The sequence below is a fragment of the Argiope bruennichi genome, chromosome 9, assembly GCF_947563725.1.
Source record: "Argiope bruennichi chromosome 9, qqArgBrue1.1, whole genome shotgun sequence".
In the NCBI taxonomy this organism is placed as follows: domain Eukaryota; kingdom Metazoa; phylum Arthropoda; class Arachnida; order Araneae; family Araneidae; genus Argiope; species Argiope bruennichi.
Genome location: NC_079159.1, coordinates 8375762 through 8399309, shown reverse-complemented (window position 1 = coordinate 8399309; position 23548 = coordinate 8375762). Strand labels below are relative to the sequence as shown.

Genomic DNA, 23548 nt, shown 5'->3' with positions numbered 1-23548 from the left:
ATTTAATGATCTAGCCAAGATTTAAACATTTTTATGAATGCTTGTCCCATCATTTTGGGATGGTCAAGAACTGAAGGTTAGGACAACAAATATTGGACAATCAATGATGAGAACTAGAATAGTACAATGAAATTTTTCTAGTTACGGTTGATATTTGTAAAACTAATTGCAAATTATTTAATTAAGGAATTTACAAGACACGTGTGACAGTCTTTTTCACAAGATTTATATTCAAGTCTAAGTTCTTATTGTGGGATGTTTTCTTCTGTTATAAAAAAAAATTATTAAATATTATCCCGTACTATAAAGGTCAGAAAACATGAATAAGAGCAAATTTCGATATTAAAACAAAGTTTTAAGGAGAGAAAAAAAAAGTATTTAGATGGAATATTATTATAATCACTATAATACAAAGTTAATATTAAGAAAAAGGGTGGAAAAAAGTCTGAATCAAAGAAAACACAACACGAGATACAAAAATAGACAATTATGATTTTATTTAGAACATAGGTGCTGCAGAAACAGACATAAAAACAACAGCTTCCGCTTATATACAAGATGAGATCCAACTAAAAATGTACACATGCTATTTACAGAAACTAGTTCAATATCTTATGCTATTGTAAAACTAATACAGGAATAACTCTCAAAAATGGAACAAGGTATTGCTTTTTAAGTAAGCTGAAGTTCTTGACAAAATTCTATGGAAACACACAGGTAAGTCAAATCCATTTGCTATAAGTGAAATTTGTAGTTTATTTTTTTAACTGCTTAAAATACACTGAAAAGTTTTTATAAGTATTTAAACTATTAGTGAAAAATTGCAGACAGAAGTGTTACATAAAGATTTATTTACTTCCACCCTTTGCAGACAGGGAAAAAGTTACTTCTCTATACAAAATTTGCATAAATTTTAATCTAGGAAAAGGAATGTCAAATTTTTGAACTAGAAATTAGATGTGCAATGTGTTCTACAATTGTGAGCACTTTATGTTGGAAATCTGAACCATCACAGTTTGAATAAGTAAATATCAGAGTGCTACTAGTTGAAAGAAAGAAAAAAAAAAATTATATTTAAAAATCTGACTTTAGAAAAATCTATTTATCTAAAAGTGTCTGTTTAAAAAGTATTAGAAAAAAAATGTGCTTACTGTACTTAAAGAGTTTCAAGATTACTTGAACTCGAAATCAACGTAAAAGCAAATGGCACATCAGTTATATTTATACTGAAATGATCAGTAATCAATAAAAGAAAATCTTAAGAAAATTCTAAGGATTGCAGATCTGCAAATTGTACATTCAAAATGAGAAATAGCAATAGTTACTACTTTTAAAAGACAGAAGGAAATATAATCTCTATCTTGTTTAATGGTTTTAGTCTCCACTTGAGACTAAATATTCTAAGCGCTAAAACTATTTTTCCTGTCAACTAAAAATGGAACAGCCCAGGCAGCTAATCTTCATCATATTTCATAACATAAAATTTTAATATTTATATATTCTCCATATAAGCATATATAAATGTCAAGTGATTCATGTTCATTATTTTACAACATTCATTTTGATGGCATATTATAGCAAAAATAGAATTCCAACTCTGAGGAAATATATCTCCCAATCGATTTTTAATTTTTAAAAGTACAAAACGTAATGTTAATCATTCACAATGATCTGTAATGAGAAGACATTTTCATCCATCAAAAAATACAACTTGGGTGATATTTCACTACTTTATTTTAGAAAAAGAAAACTCAAATAATTCATTTCTTGACATTTTTTTCTTCGAATCATTGTTTTACAATATGCTTATTTTTTATTTAAAAAACAAGCAATGCAAAGGTCAAATTCGGTAAAAAAATAAATAATAGAATGATTTATTGATCTTTCTCACTTAAAAAGATTAAATAAAATGACATGTAAAAATTCATTAACTCATATAAATTAACAAAGTGTAGATTTAAATTAAATAACAAACTCTACTCATCAAATGAAGATGAAATACAAAGCTACTGTTAAACAATGAGAGTGAAACAAATTTTCAACCACATTAGCTAGGAGACTTTTCTTTAACTACAAATATAAATTAAACAAAAAAAAAAATCTATAATCTTCTATAGAAAGCTCTCTTTTGTACAAATACATATATTACAAAAAGGCACTTGACGATCTGTACAAGATATAAATAGTAGGGCGCCTATCTTTAAACTTCAGTGGCCAAAATGTCTTCTTTACTGAGACCAGGATGTGATTTCAAGTGATCCTCAATGACGTAGATGCCTCCACTGTGACATGGAGGATAGTCCTGAGATGAGTGGCAACTGAAACAAAATATCCAGGAATTAAAACAACAATAGCTTTAACATTGCAATAGCTTTAAGTTTCATCAAATGAAAATGTGCATGACTGCATCTCTTATTTGTCAGGATTTTCTCTTAAATCTGAAAATTTCATATTAACTGATTTAGTACAATCAATTTCTAGATAAATAAGCTTTAAGTTACTCTGCATTTATAAAATGTGACACTCAAATTTATAGTATGTTGAAAGCTTCAGATGAATATGATGCTGATGAATGGACTACATTGTGTTCACACATGATAAAGTTATTAAAAGTGTTCCATAAAAATAAATATTTTTCAGTTAAAAATTGTTTCACTAAACAGGTTATCAATTACAGCCTCATATTTTGTTATAATGTATTTAATAGCTTTCAACATACTGTCAATTTTAAATGGACAATAACTGTAATAATATATCTCAGGGTAGAAATCTGAAAAATGCTGACTTTTGCTTCTAATATATTAGTTTTTTCCCTGCATGTATTTCACTGATTGTGCTTTTTTTTTATTTTTTTAGTTAACAGTATTTGGAATCTGGTATATTTTAAGCCATATGAAATAATGATAAATTCATGGTAAGTCACAAAATTTGTAATTAATTTTGTTCCATAACCAATTTATAAATGTCTCATTAAATAATATATATGAAAGAAGAAATGTGATCAGCACATATTCAATTAAAAAAAATGTTTATTTATAGTAATTTAATCAAGGCATAACATTCAAAATATGTGATAAATACTTTATTTCAAATTATTGCCACCTCCCCTTCCTCTTTTGATTTTTCTTTCTTTTTTGCATTATTTCCACAAACATTCATTTTTATTAGTTCCTATTTAATTTGAGTCTCCATCAGCACTTAAGAATAACCACCCCTTATTCAATTTAAATTTCCTAATGTTTTATAATTTTGGTGCTTAGTTGATAGTAAGCCCAACTGTCATAAAAAACAACAAAACTGCTATAAGTTTCTACATTTCCTAACAATGTGCAACAATCTATAGTTTAGGCATGAATATAGCTTTTATCTGATGAAAAATTATTTAATATGTCATAGGTGAATGAGATCAGAATTAATTCAATTAGAAATAAGAATATTTTACCATTAAGAATATATAAAACTTATTTAGTGAGAGAGGTTAAAAGTTTTAAGAAAAGATTATTTAATATATTTTAATTTTCCAAATCCCCAAGTTTTGCTTTTCTAATTTCGTACTCAAACAGGATTGTGCATTTTTTATGAAACGCAGAACTTTATTTAATTATTAATATACTGCTATTGTTTCACATTTCATATGCACCATAGAATAATTGAAAATATTAATGTATTCATCAAATGCTTCTCTTATCACAAAGCAAGAGATGTGAAGATTATAGAAAACTTATAACGACCGTTACTACTCCAGCAACATATGGATATAAGACAAAGCATGTAAGACTAATTTTATGCCAGTGTTTTAAATATATATCTAGACTATTTCTCATTTGAATATTTGCCCATTTTTAGCCTAAACCAATAAAAAACTTTGTTTTTAACAAGGAATCTACCTCCTTTCTCTCCAAGAGTTTGGGAATTTTACTAGACAATTAATGCAATTTGAATATATTTTAATTAAAATATGGATACAAAAGTGATGAAGCCAATTACTAATGATAATCTCATAAAACTGTTTATATTATTTTATTGATTAGCTATTTTATAGTGAAATAACATTAAAAAATTAAAAATAATCTAACATTAATTCCTCTGTTACCATTGTAATCATGTTTTTAAAATTTTTTGATCCATTTGACTGAATATTAATAATGTTTCTAAATAGATTTAATTTTTCTGAGATAATAGATTAATTGAGATACTTCAATCTACTACATTTCAAATGATGAATATAAATTAAAATTTAATAGGAATTAATATTTTAATGATGAATAATATAACTTAAAACATTTATTTAATTTTCTTTGCCACACTGTAATGTGATGTATTGAATGAAAAACATTTTCAAGTGTCCAGTGCAATTGTGAAATTTTTGCTAGCATGAAATACTTACCATCAACTTTGATCATTACATATTTAATTACCTTTCAAACATTCAGTAATATATTTTTTTTATAATAATAAAGAAAAGAGAATTAACCAGAAATGAATTTCAGAAGTTCCAGTACTTTGTGACATGTCATAATTGCCAAATCAATATTTAGATACTTATAAAATATCAAACTTTTCGAGCATGGTTTTTAAATTAAAAGATTACAGATTTATAAAGAAATATGAAAAATCAATTTTTTTCAAAATAAAACAAAAATTTTAGCCATTTTAAGATCAAATATTATTTTACTTAATTAAAATGAAAGATTCTTCAGGTGTTTGCATTGTCATGAAGTAGATTGTAATTGTATAAAATTGTTTAAAAGTAAAAAATATGTTGTTATACAGTTCTTTAAATACCATATCTGTATCTCATAAATAGATATACCTAGAAAGAATAAACATGCTTGATGTGTACTAAAGTAGTGCAAGTTGATCAGAATTAGACACATGCATAAGCTAAACTTAAATACACATATCTAAAATAATTACTCAAATAACAAACACAGTTGTTTAGCATGAAAAACTATTTACTGAATTTGTTACAAATGAGTTCCAATTGACATTTTTGTCAAGAAAAGGAAAATTACATATAATACTCATGGTAGTTTACATGCTAATTAAGAAACTCAATTAAAAAATTTGGATAAAAGTTGTTTCTGCTTCCAGCAGAGTGTCAAAGAATTTCCCCCAAATTTTTATGTCAAGAAAAAATAGTTAACAAAAATTCAGTTCAGATAACAGTTTCAAATATATAAAATTTTAAACTTCATAACACCCAACAACTTACCTTATAGAACTACCACTTGTATTATCAATCTTCTGAAAAGTTCTTGGTGGACACACCAAACTCTTATCTGGAATCTTTTTGTTGTTCACTTCATTATTAAGCACTTTTGGCTTCGCCTCATTCACCATTTTGGCAGGTACTCTGTCCAATTCATTCACAATTTTCTGAGGCATATCACACTGTTTGTAGTTCATGTGCATGGCATTACGCTCATTCTGCAATCTCTCCTCCTCAAGGTCAAAGTCACAATCTTTGGCTTTCTGTTGAGGTTTGTCCATGTGCTGCCGGTGGCGTCGCCTACGTATCAGTAGGCACCTCAAAACACATAGAATGAGGATTATAAGTATCACCAAGACTGAGGACAGAGTGGAAATGAGGACTATATCCACTTTGCTCCCCTCTTCTTCTTCCTGGGAGATCCGGTGGGATACGTTGGAGGCAACAGAGGGGTGCTCCTTCCAGTCAGTTTCTGTCAAGTGGCACCGGTCACCCCGGTAGCCATTAAGGCAGTGGCAGGTGAAGTCCATTTCAGTGGGTTGGCACGAGGCACCATTAAGACATGGTGAAGAGATACAAGGATCCACAAAATTGCAGTTCTGTCCAAAGAATCCTGCCGCACAATCACAATGATATCCATCTATAAGATTGTAACATGTTGCTCCATTGGCACAAGGGTTAAGAGAGCATTTGTTGTGATTGTATTGACAATAAGTTCCAGAAAATCCCGAAGGACATAAACATGTAATGTTGTCATGGAGTTCAACACAGGTGCCTCCGTGTTCGCATGAATTAGAGGAACAATGATTAGCTTTCTCACAGCGGCTTCCACTTGTGCCCTGCCTGCAAATGCACTGAAAGCCATCTGAAGAATTAACACATGTACCACCTAAAGCAAAAAAAAAAGAGAAAGAATCAAGGTGATATTCCAGTGGCATGCAAGACTTTTATAGCATGTTAAAAATAAATATTATATGAAATATTACTTTGGATTGAATGAATAACAGCAATATCCGATATTGATGTGTAACGTTAAAAAGGATGAAAACAAACAGTATTCATCAAAAGGCTAGTTCATTTTTTAAAACTAATTAGGAAATAACAGCCCAGCTTTAGTTCTACATAATAATATGAAGTAAAATCCATTATTCTGAAGTTTACAAATTAAGATTGAAAATCTTTTAAAAATAACAAGATTTAAAATTTTTAAAAATAACAAAATCTTTTTTTTCATATATGTTTATATATCTGCAAACTGAAAAAAATCTTATCTTTCTTATTATTGACAAAATTAATAAGAACAATTATATAATTTAAAAAATTTACTATAAATCAATGGTATAAAAAAATTCTCAGAAATTTAGAACATTATTTTAAGAAGCCATTACATGTTTTAAAAATAAGTTAAAACTACCTAAAGAGATTTCTAAAAAAATATGAGAATTTTTATAAAATTCACCCCCAAAAGCAGACACTATAATCCAAATGACATATTGAAATTATGCATAATCATTTCACATTAAAAAATAAGAATGAAATTGTCTTTTTTTAAACAAAATTATGGAACAGATTTTTACATATAGTATTATTTTCAAGTTTCATCCCGAAAATTTATTTTATTCTGAAAAAGACAAAATGATTCTTTGTAACATACAGAATTCCCTCCCCCCCTCCCCTCAAATCTAATAAGATAACACATCCTGTTTTAGGATTGTTCTGTATCATCTATTGAGTTAGCAATATCAAAAAAAATTTTTTTTTAATTAATAATTATGTTTCTCAAAATTTCCTTACTTCTGAATTTTAGTATTTTGTAGCACATATACATCATATCAAAATTTAACAAGGTTAAGGAAATGCTTTTCACATAAGCATTAATGCAAAATCTATTTTATTTAAGTTTAAATTAATTAGTTTGACATCTAGAAGAAAAAATATATGTAAGGAATATTATGAGACAGACCTTATAATTTAAACTGCAGTCAAAATTGCTAGAACAAATTTTAAAATGGCATAACACTCTACAGAAACAAAGTAATATATTTTAATCAACCTATTTATTTAAGCATATAATGTTCCTTAAACAATTATCAGTTAGAGTATCTAAAATTCTAAGACCTAATTTTAATTCAACTCAGTGAAAGAACTCATAAAAATTAATTTTTATCATTCTGAATTTATGTTCATTTTCCAACAAATTTATTTAATACTGTTGGAACTATACCTTTATAAGATTAAAAAAAAATGCCCATCATATCTCTTAACAGATTTATTTTGGGAATAGAAATCTAGAATCCTTCGAATTTTTGGAAGTACTTTTAAAGAGGATTTCGAATGTCTCTTAAAACAGAAATTAACATATTTTCTAAGCATCTGAGGAGGTTAGACTAATAAGAAACATGCAGAAATTCTTAATTGAATGTTTTGTAACTTGCTGATATGAAGCTTTCATATGCTGAAATATCAAAAGAGCTGGAAAATTATGCCAAAACTCTCATATTCAACTATTAAAATTTATCAAAAGTGAAAATGAGCATATTCTCAGTAGGTATAAACCTCCTTTTTCTCAAAACGAATTTTGGTTGGGGTCTGCCTTTTTTATTCTAAACACCTTCAACTGAATTGATTTATTATATTTCAATGAAATGAAATTGTTGTAAATTTTATTATTTTAATGGAATCTTGATGTTGAAGGACAAAATATGCAATCAAAATGGAAAAAGTTAAATTGTGTGAGCATTGTTAATAATTTTTTTTTTAAAATCTCACCATTAAGACAAGGATAGACTTGACAGTTGCTTTCATCAGTTTCTTCACACAGCAAACCTGTGTAACCCACAGGACAGGAACATATAAATCCATTAGGATCTTGGATACAGGAACCTCCATTTACACAAATATCATCACTGCAAATGTTAGCCCATGTTTCACAGCGTGGCCCAAAGTACCCAAGGGCACAATTACAAGTGTATTGTCCATCAGTAGGGTTCTAAAATAAATAATATCATCAATATTATATATATATATATATATATAGGTAAAGAAATTTATATAATTAAACTAACTAAAAATGTTTAAATCAGATTCTATATTTTTTTAAAGATATCTAAATTTATTTAGTCAATTACTCATAATGAGAGCTTTAGAATGAAGTATTATATTGCTGATATGAAATATACATACATTATGTAAATATTAAATTCTGCATTTAAATAAAAATAATTTTAGAACTTGTATATTATTGTAAGTAGGTAAGTGAAGATTGCTGACTTATAAAAAAATGAATTACGCTATAAAACTATCTGTATGAAGTCATCAGAATAATTTTTATATCAATATAATAGATAAAATATGAAATTTCTAATATTTTTAATACTATGTATAACTTTAATATGCATTTTAAATTTACTCATGGATAATTTTTTAAATGAAAATGAAAAAAATTATGGTATTAATAGGGCAAATCAATGATGAGTAAATTCGGTAAAATTTTTAAAAATTACCATTCCTATTTTATTTAGATAAATTTAAAATATCACAAAATGTTCATTCATATTTAAAAACAATGAAAAAAAAAAGGTTTTGTTCAAATATCTACAGTAAAATTAGCAAAAAAAAAAAAAAAAAAAAAAAACCCCTTTGTATTTGATTTTTTTAATATAATTTCAAATCTAAATTTCATTTTCCAACTATCACAGCATTTTATGCAATACACAGCCTTGTATAAACTTGACCAAATCTGTTACTGTGTTTAAAATTTCATTTTACTTTTTGTGCATTAATCCAATACAAAATTAATATAAAATGAATTTCTAACAGTAATTTTCAGAATTGTTATTTAAGTTTTAAGACCCGAAATTTTTATTTTCACTCTGCATGTCTTTTATTCAAATTTGAATAGCTTATCCATTGTTAAAGACTCATTTTTTTAATTACCTCAAGAACTTTTCATAATAGAACAAAAACAGTTTCTTTAAAGCATGCTTTTAAAACAACAATTTTTAAATAATACTCTGCTTTGTGGTATATAGTTTAAAATCACATAAAAGCTTACCTCACATGAACCTCCATTTTCACATGGGTTTTGAAAACATGGATTTTTGTGAATTTCACAGTTTCGGCCCATAAAATCCTCAGAACAACTGCATGTGTAATTTCCTTGACCAGTATTTGTGCATGTACCCCCATGCTGACAAGGTTTGTGGTTGGTACAGTAGTTTAGGTCTAAGCAGAGAAATTTTTTCAAAAATGAGACAAGAAATATCTTTTTATGAAAAGTCAAACAGAATTTATTTTGTGCTTTATGGAGATAATTAAATAAAAAGAAGCAAACTGTAATTTTAATACTTATAATTATAACTATTTACATTTTTCAAAAAAGAATTATGCGTCTATTCTTTACATATTCATCCTTAATTTCATTGAAGTTTTTTCTGCAATGATTTCCACATCGGAAAACAGTATAGCTTTTTGATTTTTGTGCATGTGTGCCAAGCATAACTATCTTAATTTATGAATTTGGTGAGAAACAGTATATTGTGTTACAAGGGCAATATACTCATATTTAGTTCCTTTTATAACAGAAAAAAATCCAAATATAATAATTTATATTCATACTTTAAAAATGTGGATCTTTGGACAAAAATTATCAAATTAATTATACTACAAGTTAATAAATCTTAGCAAAACTCATGTCACCAAAAAAAAAAAAAAATATTTGACAAAAAAAATTTTAAAAATGATTGACCATATAAGAGGTAGAAATTAATTTCAAATTACAAAAATCATTTGTTCTTAATTATTTAATAAATAAAATTGCAAATGCTTGAAATAAAAATCAGTCAAAACTTTGTAAAACTGGAATTTGGTTTTGAAACTATGCAAAGTGTGCTAACTGAGTGCATACTGCATTTTCTTGTCTAGCTCATTTATGACATCAAAAAAATTAAATTACACACTAATTTTAAGGAAAATATTAAAATCTAACTGAAGTTTTCACTAACAATTCTGTCTTAGATGTATATTTATTTTATATAAAGTTTAGCATAAACATAAAGTCTTCATTACTAAAATGAAAATTACAATCCGAAATAGAAAGGATAAAATCCTTAAGAATAAAATAACTGGTTAACAGAATTTAAAGTATAATAATATGAAGAATTAAGAAAGCTGCCTCATGTTTTAAATTATTGAGAATATAATGGATATTTTTGTGGACATTTTCAACTTGAAACAAAAGGATAAAGCATTTTACCAAATGGTAAAATTTTTAAAAATTAACTCTATAAATTAAATAAATACTATAGAAGTTCATATTCAATAAAATCTGTTGTACAAACCTTGATTACACAGCAAGCCACCCCATCCTTCATCACACAGACATTGATTTGGTACAACACATCTACCATGAACACATCCAGGGTGAGTCATGCAAGTTTCGCACACAGGTCCTGTCCATCCAACTTGACACCTGAACAATATTCATATATTAGATGGTTAAAAGGTAGAAATAACACTTCAAAATTTAAAAGCCAATTTCATTAAAAGTTTTAGTGACATCAACTATCTCATTAAAGAAAAGTGAAATATTTTTTATACAGTACTTTCGTTCTGAAACTTTTATTTAAAAAACTTAATATACTGTGTCCTGGCATATAATAATACTCATTTTTAACTTTGATAAGCATAATATATGATTATAAGCAGTTAATTTTATTCAAAAGTGAAACTCTATTATTTAAAATAAGTGCCTGTAAAAATAGTATTAAATACAGAGAATAAAAGTATATAATTCTATTATAATCAGTACATAATAAAAAGAATTTCTAAATAGAAAATAAATACATAACATACTTAATTATTTAAATTTTTTTCAACTGAACTATAAAAAAAATCATTATGCTAAATGTTGAATTTAAAAAAATTAAACAATTATTATAAAAAAAAAATTAGATTTTCAACAAAAAGAAATTAAGACATTTTAACTTTGAATTATATAATATAACAATCTGAAAGCAAAATGACTAATTTTAGGTTTATCCAAAGAAGAAACTAACCTGCATTTATTAGGTGTTTGACCATCACATATTCCATGCACACATTCAGGTTCACATAAAGCTGAAATGCATAAAAACAATTTGATGAAAAACATTAAAATAAGAAAAAGTATAAAAATGTACTTCATTTCTTTTCTCTAAATTTAAAAGCATCTAGCACTCTTGCTGAATTATTTTAAAAAGTAAAAACATTACATAATTTAAGGATATTGTTTAGCAAGTGTTACAAAGCTAGTTTGATTTGTTTACCATTTATGTTTAGTATTTATGATAAAAGAAATTGAATATTAATTTAGAAAACAAAATTATGAAATTTATAAATAAATTATTTTATCCATTGTCAATAGCTTCATATGAACCCTTAGACATTTAAAATTTGGGGATCCTCTGTCAGCTACCCTTCTTCCGGAATCAAACATTTTAATTGACTTTCTGCACAAGAAATTTCTCTCAAACAGATACTTAACATGTTGAACTAAACAAAGTATTTCATTGTGGGCTACTTTTAAGCATCTCTTGTAAAATTTAAAATTAAATTGATGAAAAGCAATAAAAACTTTTTTAACATAATCTAATTACATAATATTTATTTTTACAACATATTGTAGTTATCCAACTGCTGAAACAATTGGCCTATATTGATCAGTATACAAATTTGAAAATAGTGTAAATTCTTAAAAGTAATATCATGAAATTTAAATAAAATTTCATTCAAAAAAAGGCATCTTAAAATAATATAATTTATTATATATAATATAGTTATTATAAATTAAGTGAAAGAAGATGATGTATTAAATGGAAAATAGATAATCCTGAAAGAATTATCGATTGTGTTTAAATTAGATTAACTTAAGTTGATTGTTTCAAATAATTAAAAATATATACTAGAATTCTAAGGCAGTTGAATAGTTTGCTTATTTCATATTCCAATTCAATAGCAAACACTCTCTGAAAGAAAAACTTCATAAAGTTTTCATAATCTATTTAAACTTGGCTCTATTGAATGCACAACCATGGTTGAAGATGAGAAGATACAGGAAAATGGAAGATTATAATTCTCCAAATAAAATAATTGAAAATTCATATTTAACAACTTTTTTAATAATAGTTGGATTTTATGATTAATGATAATTCAGCATTATTACAAGAATATATTAAATCATCAGCACTTCAGTTTCACATATCCTACTTACTTTAGAATTTTTCTCATCTTTTTTTTGCAAAAAACTTTTAGCGATTCAAAAAATTTAAATGGAAGAATAAATTTAAGGCTATTTTAAGGGAGAGTAATAAAGGTTGTTAGTAAATAATAGATGCTTGAAATAAATAAATAAAAAGAACAATAATCATAATAAAATTCATTCTTCAACATATATATTATCTTGAAGAGAAAATGGGTTACTTTCACAGAATGTGTTCTAATCAAATACAGAGCATAATTATGAAAAAATCCTAAAATTTCAATATTTTTAAAATCATTTATTGTTGGTAAATATAAGAAATTAGATTTTAGGCTAAAAAAAAATTCCATAATATATGCTTTGAACTGACTTTTTAAGAGATTTCAAAAAGGAGAGAATATATACATTAGTAAAATTCAATCAATGGACAGAAAATTCTTTGAATTAAAAAAAACATTAAATTCAAGCAGTTATTCTTCACTTTTATTTATTTATTTGGTAAAGAATTCAAGACAAGTCTTTGAGATACCATAAAATTTTGCTTTAAAAAATTGAAGTAGGTATGGATTTTTTAACTATACAGCTGTCTAGAGCTACAAGGCAGAGAAAAGATCTCAAGCAGGTTGATTAAAAAATTTATTTGCAATCAGAAGAAATAAAGCAATTCATTAAAAAATTTCCCATACATGACAAAATTTTGGAACAAAACTAATATTGTAATTTCTACAATCAATCAAACAACTTCTACAAATGTATATTTGCACAAACATGGATGCAGGGTAATCAGGAAACATGACAAGTTTAAATTTAAAGAAAAACCCACAAATTTTATAAAACAAATATTAATCTAAAATAAATCATTAATATACACAGAAATGTAAAATTAAACTGACCATCTAGTTTAAAAGGGGACCTCATAATGTGCAAGTTCTAGGACCACAAAATACCTGGATTTGTTAATGAATCAAATGGAAAGAAGATTTCTTTGAATTGCCCATTAACATTTTCTCCAAAATTAAAACATGTAATAAAATGACATAACTTGCTTAATATAATCTACTAACAAATTAAGTTTTACCAATGACAGATTTCTGACTAAGCAGCTACCTGGGGCCTCTGGGCTGAGGAGGCAGCAGATCATTTATTAGTTTAGTTTTCAAACAAATTATAAAAATTGCGAATTTTATGAACTTATAAATATCAGGCTTACAATATCTGCTTCATTTAATAATTAAAATCATCATTAAAAATTAGAATATAATTAATTATTCATAATATATTAAATATTATTTATCCATTTAATTAGTTATTATGCTTATTCTACTTGACAGGATATGTAAAATAATTTTTGATCTATAGTTATTTGAAACTTTTTCTTATAATCTATCATAATAATTCAATAGTGTTAATTGTAAATAAGGGAATATTTTAATTAACAGATAATTATGGATAATTTTCGAACATTTTATAATTTTCATCATTTTTTTTTTCATTATATACATATTTATTGAAAGATAAGCAAAATTATTTATATATTTACAAATTTACCAAAATATAAAATTAATTCATAAATGTGTTAAGATGTATGAATGTATTGAAATGCAAAATTCAGTAATTATTTAAAAAAAGGGCTACACAATATGCACGGCCTAGAGCTGCAAAATGACTGAATCCTCCACTGATTTTTATAAGTATTTAAGCTTTTTATGGATTATGAGGGTTTTTTTTTTGAGTCATCTTTTACTGCAAATAACTTCTCCAAGAAATTTAAAATGTTTCAACATAGTCAACAATCCACTGATCTTAACATCTTTCATCAAACCAGAATTGACTATAGCGGTTGGCTGCAAGGTAACCTTGTTTTATGAAATGTGAACCGAATCTTTATTCCAGTAAAAGTGAATAACATATGGGTAATTGGAACTCATGCTTCTCACTATTCTCATAGTGGTACTAGGCCAAAGTACCTGGAACTCATGTCTCAATATTCTCATACTGGCATAAAGCTGACGTTCCTTGAGTAGGTGCAACTGCAATTTTGAAGCATCATGCTATTCTAAAGAACCTGAACAGAAACCCAACTGAAGTCATTTTTTTTAAACAAAATATTTCTTTTTGTCACAAAGAAGCATGTCTTTTAATTAGAGAAAATTACTCTGCCGCTATCTCAACTAGATGTCTATCCTTATATTCCCCCAACAGAAGATTTCATTCTTTGTATTACGGTGCAGGGAACAATGAAAACTGGAGATAATGTAGAAAAGGGCGGAGAGCATGAAGGGAAAAAAAAAAAAAAAAAAAAAAAAAAAAAAAAGCCCGAGTGTAAGAAAAGCACTCCGCAGACCCCACCCACTGCGCCTTCTCAGTGGAGCTTGATTCCTTTTCGGAGTCGAGACCGTGAAAAGTTCTCTCTTGCAGCAAAATAAAATATATAGGAACGAAAATATATAAATATACAGGGGGGGGGGGAGGAAAAAAAAAGGAGACCGATAACTATCTTCTAGGCACACGCGATTCATTCACCGGATGTTGGCGGCACGCGAACAATTAGGGTTGCCGATTCTTTGAAAACGTTTCGGACGTGCTAATTGGCTGTGATTGGATTGGATTGGATATAAAGTAAGGGAAGCCTATCATTTAGTTGGCGTATGCGATCAGAATGAAATCCAAATCAGGCTCGAATTTCTGCCTTGAATTTCGAGAACCGATTTGATTCAGTACTCTACATTCACAAATGATTTTCCCAAGCATCTAATGATTTCTATTTTATTTTGTTGTTAAACTATCGTTTCGAAATTGTGTCATAGGTTACTGGGGATGAATCTTGTGATTTCAAGCCATGTCTTCGAGCTTTCTCAATTGCATCGTATCAACTGAGCCTGAACTCCATTCTCTCTTTTACCACGTACCAACAAAAATGCAAGAAAATAGTGAGCCCGTTAGCGCGGGAATTCGGGATTAGAATCGATATAATTTTAAAATCAGGAAGCCATTTCTCATTCCATTTATACATTCACTTTTGTTTAATATTTTAAACAAAAGTTTGCACATAATGTAAGAGTATAATGTAATAATGTAATGTATAATCCATGTTTCATACTACTTTTCTACATATAGGAAAATAAATGTATTGCCATATAACAAGAATTGGCAAACTTAAAATGATTGAAATATATAAGTGCTGTAAAAAGAGATATTATAAAAACTTTTTAAAAAGTTAATGCTAAAATAGATAAAGACAGGATAATTAATAAATTTAGTCAGAATGGATTGTGCAGATTGGGTTTTTGGAAGAAAGATATTTAAATTTTTATAATTAATATCTACATAAGGCTTAAAAATAACTGCTAAAAAATTGGGAATACTATTTCAAAAATTTGTAATTCTGAATTGAAATATATTTGTTCAATAACTTGTTATGAACGGAGGCTGCTAATGGAATTTACGGTTGCGGTTACTTCTGAATTTGCTTATTACACTTTTGACCACTTCATTTGTAATAGTTGCGCTGCAATGTAGAGCAAACAGAAAGGGAATACAGATGCTTCGTACTGGAATCTTAAGGGTCACCACAGGGGCCTTGGCTACGTTAAGCCCTCTTCCAATGACCTGTGTCCGCCTTGAGTCTGGCACATTTTGCCTCCTTTCCCCTTCCCTGTGTTTTTTTTTGGGGGGGGGGGTTATTTGATGTATGTTCCTTTTACGGACAATTTGCGGAGAAGGTCCGGAGCATCGTCCACAGGTGGAGGTGGTCCAACAATGGGTAAGTTGGCAGATTTATGACTAAATCCGTAAGGCCACAGATCGTCGGAAAGGATATTTAGTGTGCCTATGCTTATTTTTGAAGAGATGATTGGACAGTGATAAAGTATTTATGAATGACAGTGATTATTATTGAATGTGATTATAACAGTGATAATTATTGAATATGATTAAACAGTGATAAAGTAGTACGCTGCAAGGACGTCATTCATACTCACTAAGTCATTGATGACGGGTAAGGGCGAACAAATATTATGACCCAGGCGCCATCTGCCTTGGCTACGCTACTGTGTGGATACTTTTTTCCGATTACGATGTTTCCTCGATATTGTCGGGCATTCAGAATATCATGTGCTACAATATCATGAGATATCATACAATATCACATGAAATTAGGGTACATTGTCAAGACTAATAAAAAATGACAAAACTGTATTTTGTACTACCATTCTTACATTATATTCAGATGCTACTGTTGCACATATATTAAAATATACTATTGATTCTATTAATTAATTTCACGATAAATGAGAAATAAGTGAAACCATGATCTATTTCTATGAAAGGATTTCGCTTCTTTCAAAATCTTATATGTCTAAATACGATGGAAAAGCTGTTTTGTTGCAGTAATCATTATCCTCACCTTTGTTGCAGTAATCAGTATCATCTCCCCAACCAGGTAAGCATATCTTGGTCCCGTTTTCCGAACAGTAGAAATGCCCAAAGCGATCGTCTCGATCTCGACATAAGGTTTCGCAAGCTTCCCCATAGTAGTGCGGTTTGCAGAACACTCTGTATTTGATTCGGAGGGTGGTCCTATTAGTAAAGAGGAAGTCCTCTGTCCACTCCGTATTGATGGTCAGATTCCTCTTGGCGGAAAATCTTTCCACGAGGTTTCTGCTTTTACCTGCGAAAGATACAAGACATGACAGAATAAACAAGTGACTGAATAGTATATTGATGTTTATCTTCTAGAAGTCGTGAAATTCACGACCTACATTGAATATATTTGCGGCTAAAAAATGATAACACGCAAAATGATAAACATTTTCAAGTTCAATTTTTTTGAATGCTTAATTATAGAATTAACTGACCAGTCAAAAATGACTGTTCGATCTTTGATAAAATCTATGTCTATTGCTTGCAGTCCTCGAGTTCACACAAATTTATAAATTGAGGGCCATTATATATATAATCAAACAGCCGTGTTACATTGACAAACCAAAATTTGACTGAAAGCTATAAATTTGACGTAAAAATTACATGCCAAGTATCATCTGTACAAATTAAAGCGTTATTGGGCTATTGTGTTCATAAACCGATAACAACGGATATAATTTCCAAAATAATTCTTTTGGATTTTGTGATTTCTAAAACTTGGTAATTTGTCAAAATCTCGGGGCGAATTTTTTTACCGATTACAATATTTCTTTTTTGTACATAAGAGGTTAAAAAAAATCTAAACGTTCAACTGTGAAATGAAAAATATCAAATACATAAATGCGCCATTTAAGCTTTACTTATTTTTACATCGATTCAATCCCACTGGTAGGCGTCTCATAATTGAGGATGGAAAGCTTCCGGTATTTTGGTTGGTTCTCGCCTCCCTGGTGGGTACAGAAAAAGGTGGAGGGTGGCTGCTTTCCATCGATGACGGGACATACTTCCCAAGAGAAGGCTTGTACCGTGGCCGGTGAGGACTCAATTACAGTTCTCACCAGTGTTGCTGTTGCGGCGGTCCGATCATTCAGATATTTCCGTGTGCTTTCAGGAGAGGCGGAGTAGCCGGCTATAGGTTACATCGATTCATAACAGTTTCGTTCATTAGAAACCATTCAATGATAAAATTCTTCGCTTATATGACACATAGTTTCGATTGAAGGCCATTTTTTTCCTTTCAAATATTAGAAATTTTTTTTGACTCGGTCACAAATTTCTCTTTACTATTACAAGAGAAACTTTTCTTCCTCGCCACTTCTAAATAAAATATACAGAAAGAGTAGAACTCCTGGGAATATCTCGTAGTTTCAAGATTGTGAACAGAAAACGGGAAGGTCAATACAGTTTAGTTACATTAACCTCTCATTTTAAAGCAGCACTTGGCAATTATAGGACGAACCTCGTAATTTTGAACCGTGATCAGATGACGAGGACTACTCCTGAGCTGGCATTCTCTCTCCAAACTTCCACACCATATCAGATAGAGGACGTTTGGCTCTGACGGATTTAACATGCATCAGAGAGGACCAATACAGAGTCACGTTACCGAATAGGTGTGACTGATAAACATTTCTTTCTCGCATTCTAATGCATAAGAGCATTGCGTTTCTTTCTGTATTGCTGATCTATAATTTAGTAATGTAGAAGTGTTACCTTAAAAGAAATTTAAAAAAATAATTTAGAATAATCATTAATAAAAGATGATTAAAATTTCGTTTATACGTCTTTTTATGTTTTGTCTGTGTTTTATGCCATTTCTTTGAAAGACGCAAAATGGGGTTTTATTCATTATAATGTGAATTGCTGTCTACTAAAAATTTCAATTTTCACTAAATTTTACTTAATTGAAAACAGAGCGTTAATATCACAGATTTATAATACTTAAATATTTATAATATTTAAATACTTCTAAATAAAATCAATAAATCCCATCTTTATTCTTTACTTCAAGAGCTCCACTTATCGTGTGAAAACAATTCAACAGCATACTGTGTTTCTTTTCTTCCTATTCCCCCCCCCCCTTTTGAATGAAATAAGTGTCTTAGTTTTATCCACGATTGTTATTTTTATTTATTTATTTTCCTTTGAAGAGAAAATAGCGTTAAAGAAAAGCAACGGAATGGAACGCTGCTGTAAGCAAGAAAAATTCCGAACCGTAGTGTATGAGAAAGAATATTCCCACCATTCATCGTCGCAACCAGTTTGGAAGAAACAGAACTTGAAAAGTGTTATTTTCTGAAGAATTTTCATACAAAAGTTGTTGCCATTCTTCATTACAAAAATTATTTGGAAAATATTGAATAATATTTGTGGGAACATTAAGAAAGTATTTGAATAAATTGTCATCTCTCAAAGATTTTTTTTTTTTTTTATTTAGAGCTAGCTAGTACCCCGCGCGCAGAATAAATAATTTTTTAAATATCGTTTGAAATATCTATCTTGTTTAATTTGGAATGATAGAAAGAATGATATTTATTTTATTATCGACAATGAATGCATTTACTGAAATAAGTATAAAGGAGAAGTATAAATAATATTTATTCTATTTTTTTAACTTTATTTTTCAAGTGCTTTAGGGTAGACAGTACTTTTTTTTTCCCATCTTCAGCAAAAACTAATAAAGGTTTTGGCTGCCCGACTCATGAGCATCCACCATACAACTGGCTATGTGAAAAACATGGATTTTCTAGGTTCAGTATTAGATATAATAATTGTACTATGCCTATAACCTTCACGCAAGTGCAAGCAATAAGTTGACAACGTTTTATCGCAATCAGATGAACTATACGGCAGCGCATAACAAAAATTCGTTTTTATATATTAGATAACCCGATACATATTATGCCAACTTGAAAATTTACTTAGGATCGTACCTTATTCTCTGTCTCTTGCAGAAACTTCAAAGCTGCATTTCCTCAAAACTACATGCAATATTTTTATTAATTTTTCATCACCTCAATAATTGCCTAACACAAAAATTACCTTACAGCAATTTTTTCTTTCAAATTTTGCATATTTAATAATTTTTTTAGCAAATTTTATAAAAATTAATGAATTACATTGATGTAAAATATTATGCAACACAAATTAAATGCATCACGGCAATAAGTAATAAAATTGTTCATACCCATAGTTTTTAAATCCCTTAAAGAGTGCTTACTTTTCAATCGTCATATTTATGCAGTAGATTGTGCGAATATTCAAACTTTTTAAAGTCAGTTTCGTTCTCCCATTCCCTTCTTTCACCCTTGGAAGGGACCAATTACATCACTCCCACGTTACTGACCTGAACTTACTGTACGGAAAGCAACTGCTTTTGTTAAAAATTGTTCATCAAAACAATGAATTGTTTTAAAAATGAAGTCAGATCTTGAAATGATTTATGCTCTCTTGAATCTTCAGAATGTGTTTATTCAATTAATTTATTGAAAAGCTAAATGCAGGAAGCGTTAGTTTACTTTCATTTTAAATCGATTTTGTGGTTGAAAATTATTTTAATATACATGGAGAAGTAATTTGGGTTTAACATTTTTCATAAACTGTCCGAAACACCCATTTCGTTGGTTTGAAAACTAGACACTCATATATGCACGAAGTACAAATCAATAATTAATGTTTGAATGGACTGCGAGATACTTTAGGCAGAGAAGAGAAATTCGAAATAAGAATAAAAATTTCATCATTCAGATTTATGTTATGAGCACGTTCAACAGCAACGAGATGAACCTTAATGTTGTCGATAATCATTATATTGGCGATTATCTACGAGGGATGATCCAAAGAAAAGTTTACTAGCAGCAGTATTTGGAAAATAGAAATTGTGGATGGGAATATTGTTACCCAGAGTGGAGACAGATGGTGCTAGTTATCTTAGACCGGTCATTCGAGCAGATAGTGTTAGTACTGAGACATGAAATAGCTACAGTAATGGCAAGACGTCTAGAGAAGTGGTCTTGCATTAACGCCACCAGTTATTGTGGCACCTTAACAAAAGTGTGTGAAGCCATCAGACGCAAAATCCTGGATTGCTGACGGAAGGTGTCATTCTCCTGCATGATAATGCCCGGCCCCATACAGCTTGCCAGACTCGGCGATTGCTGGAAACGTTTAGGTGGGAGGTGTGGAGCCACCCCCATACAGCCCCGATTTGGCTCTCAGAGACTTTTTCCTTTTCCCGGCATTGAAGAAAGACTTATACGAAACAGGGTTCATATCAGACGGTGATGTTCAGAAAGGTGTTGAGAACTGGCTCAATAACCAGCGGCCTGATTATTACCAAGACGGGTTAAACGAATTGGTCCAGCGGTGTGATAAATGCCTCAACAAGTTTGGCGATTATGTAGAGAAATGGCTGCCACATATGTTTCTTAATTACAATTTGTATCCTGTGTCTATTGTTAATAAAGCATTTTTCCTTAAACTTTTTTTTTGGATCACCTCTCGTATAAGTACTGGGCATTAGCAGAGATATTTGCTGTTGTCACAGATATTTGTTTAGAGAAACAACGTGTTCAAAATTAGGTGCCCTTTTGAAGAAGCAGCAGAAATGTAACGATGCTGAACAAATCTTATAAACCTTCTTTTAAAATAAATCTAGTTGATGAAATGTTTCTAATTATTTCAAACCTCTCTACTTGCCCCTTTACTTAAGATACTGTACAGCCTGCTGGGTCAATAATTTATAAGCAGATGAACTTAATGGTGTAGTAATGAGAGGATGTGAAAGGATAGATACTCATTTGTATTACTAGAATGCAGTAAAATCATTTCATATCATTCGGCAAATTATGTGGTTTTTCTAACAGCAAATCCTTTTTTTTTTTCCAAAAAAATTCAGAAATTCCCAATTAATTAAATTGATTATGGCGCATTTGATGTGTAATTCATAAACATCAGTGCCGTAGTGACAGCCGATAGCAAGAAGTATATATATTCCTTGGGATATATATATTTCTGGGTATATATGTTCCTGGAACTTATTAAACAAAACGTTAGGGAATTTGTACAGAACGCAGGAAAATAATACAACGCCATTCACATATACATAAAAAAAAATCAAATTAAGTTGGTTTAAAAATACAACTATCTGGATGAATGGAGCTTGATTCATGGACATTATATAACGGTATCCCAATATATGTCTGATTGAAGAAGCAGCACACGGAACTGAAGCCAAAGTGAGGATTAGGACTATGAAATATCACGGGCTTTTAACATAGCACCAGTATTTTAAACTATTTAGTCACTGTTGCCGGCATAATAAATTTAAAGGCAAAATTGTAAAGTTTAATAAGTTTTGTTTCCATCAGTCAAAAGAGAGAAGCTCGAAATGCAAATATGATTTTCTTCACGATATTATTACACTAAATATAAAATGTGCCATAATGCTTAAGTATACGAGAAAGTCAGCATGACAGCGGTCTCACAGTTAAACCATGTTATATTCTGATCTGTATAATGGATGGGTTACAGTTTATTGAATGATATATCGAGCGCATTTGTTGTAGCAGATAATTAACTCCAAAGCAGCATTGCGAGCAGACAAAGTCCGACAGGCAGATCACCTGAACTGCCGAGATCGCGCAGATGTGTCACACTACCAAAGAGAAGTGATGGCTCATTGGTCAAGAGAGCCTCTCCGAAAGCCGAGAAGACGTGACAGAAATTAAAGAAACTGACCGTCACGAAAGGGATTCTGTCGTCGGGCACGATCCTATCGAACTTCAGAGAAATTTTCCTCGCCCACAACAATAGGGGTTCCGGTTCACAGATTTGAAAAGAATGGGTCATTTTTTTACTCGATTTTTTTTATTCGGCAGTTTGCCCACTCCCAGCGCAATCCTATTCTTCATCAGATTTTCACAGGAGCCAACATTAGAGGGGCGAGATGTCGCGACATATCCTCATCCAGTCTTGACCATTTCCCTTTATCCGATATCGACGAACTTTGGGCATTTTCTTCTAGGATCGGGTGAATGACAGCGCAGAAGATGAGCAACATGCCCAGAACGGATGTTCCGAGGTGAAAATCCTTGATGACAGAGTTCAGCATCATTACATGACAAAGCATTATGATATTAAATACGAGTAAAGATAAAGGCGTAACGACCGTGAGCATGGCGGGGGGGGGGGGAGTCGGCATGAAAGCAGAAGTCCTGGGTACTAATCTTATGAGCAAGCATCATAGAGACAAAAAGAATTAATGCATTTATACTCTTTTTGAATTCCAAATACGAGGAGTGGGCGAGAAAATATCACCATCCTTCGAGCGCCAAATGAATTTCTTAAATCGCTGGTCACGATTAAGATACAAAAAACACGGCTCGACACCACTTATCTTTGTTACGTTGCTCAGCAAGAATATGCCACTTTTCTGCACTGGGAAATAAAAGCTTTAATTTTGTTAAAATAAACAGATAAATCACTGAAATATTAACCCTTATCGTGGCAAGATTGCTTTTTTGAAAAAAAAAATGTATATAGGTAGTTTCTTTACGCTATAAAAAAACATCAAAAAATAAATAAAAAAATCTAGAATGTCATGTGTTTAATAAAACTAAGTTAAAAATTATTCTATAGTGGTAGTATATTTTTATAAAGTTGTATTTATGGTATAC

At 29.7% G+C, this 23548-nt stretch overlaps 1 protein-coding gene across 6 annotated transcripts in view; it reads right to left on the bottom strand.

The window, feature by feature from the left end:
- Positions 1-474: 474 nt before the first annotated feature.
- Positions 475-23548, bottom strand: part of LOC129984176 (delta-like protein B) — a 320381-nt gene continuing 297307 nt past the window's right edge. For all 6 annotated transcript variants that reach the window (XM_056093980.1, XM_056093985.1, XM_056093982.1 and 3 more), the window contains 7 exons: positions 16855-17118; positions 11269-11329; positions 10552-10682; positions 9267-9436; positions 7982-8201; positions 5216-6101; positions 475-2318 (listed from right to left, as the gene is read on the bottom strand). In XM_056093980.1, the coding sequence (XP_055949955.1) occupies positions 2201-2318; positions 5216-6101; positions 7982-8201; positions 9267-9436; positions 10552-10682; positions 11269-11329; positions 16855-17118 (1850 nt within the window). In that variant the 3' untranslated portion in view covers positions 475-2200. The remainder of the gene's footprint in view (positions 2319-5215; positions 6102-7981; positions 8202-9266; positions 9437-10551; positions 10683-11268; positions 11330-16854; positions 17119-23548) is intronic.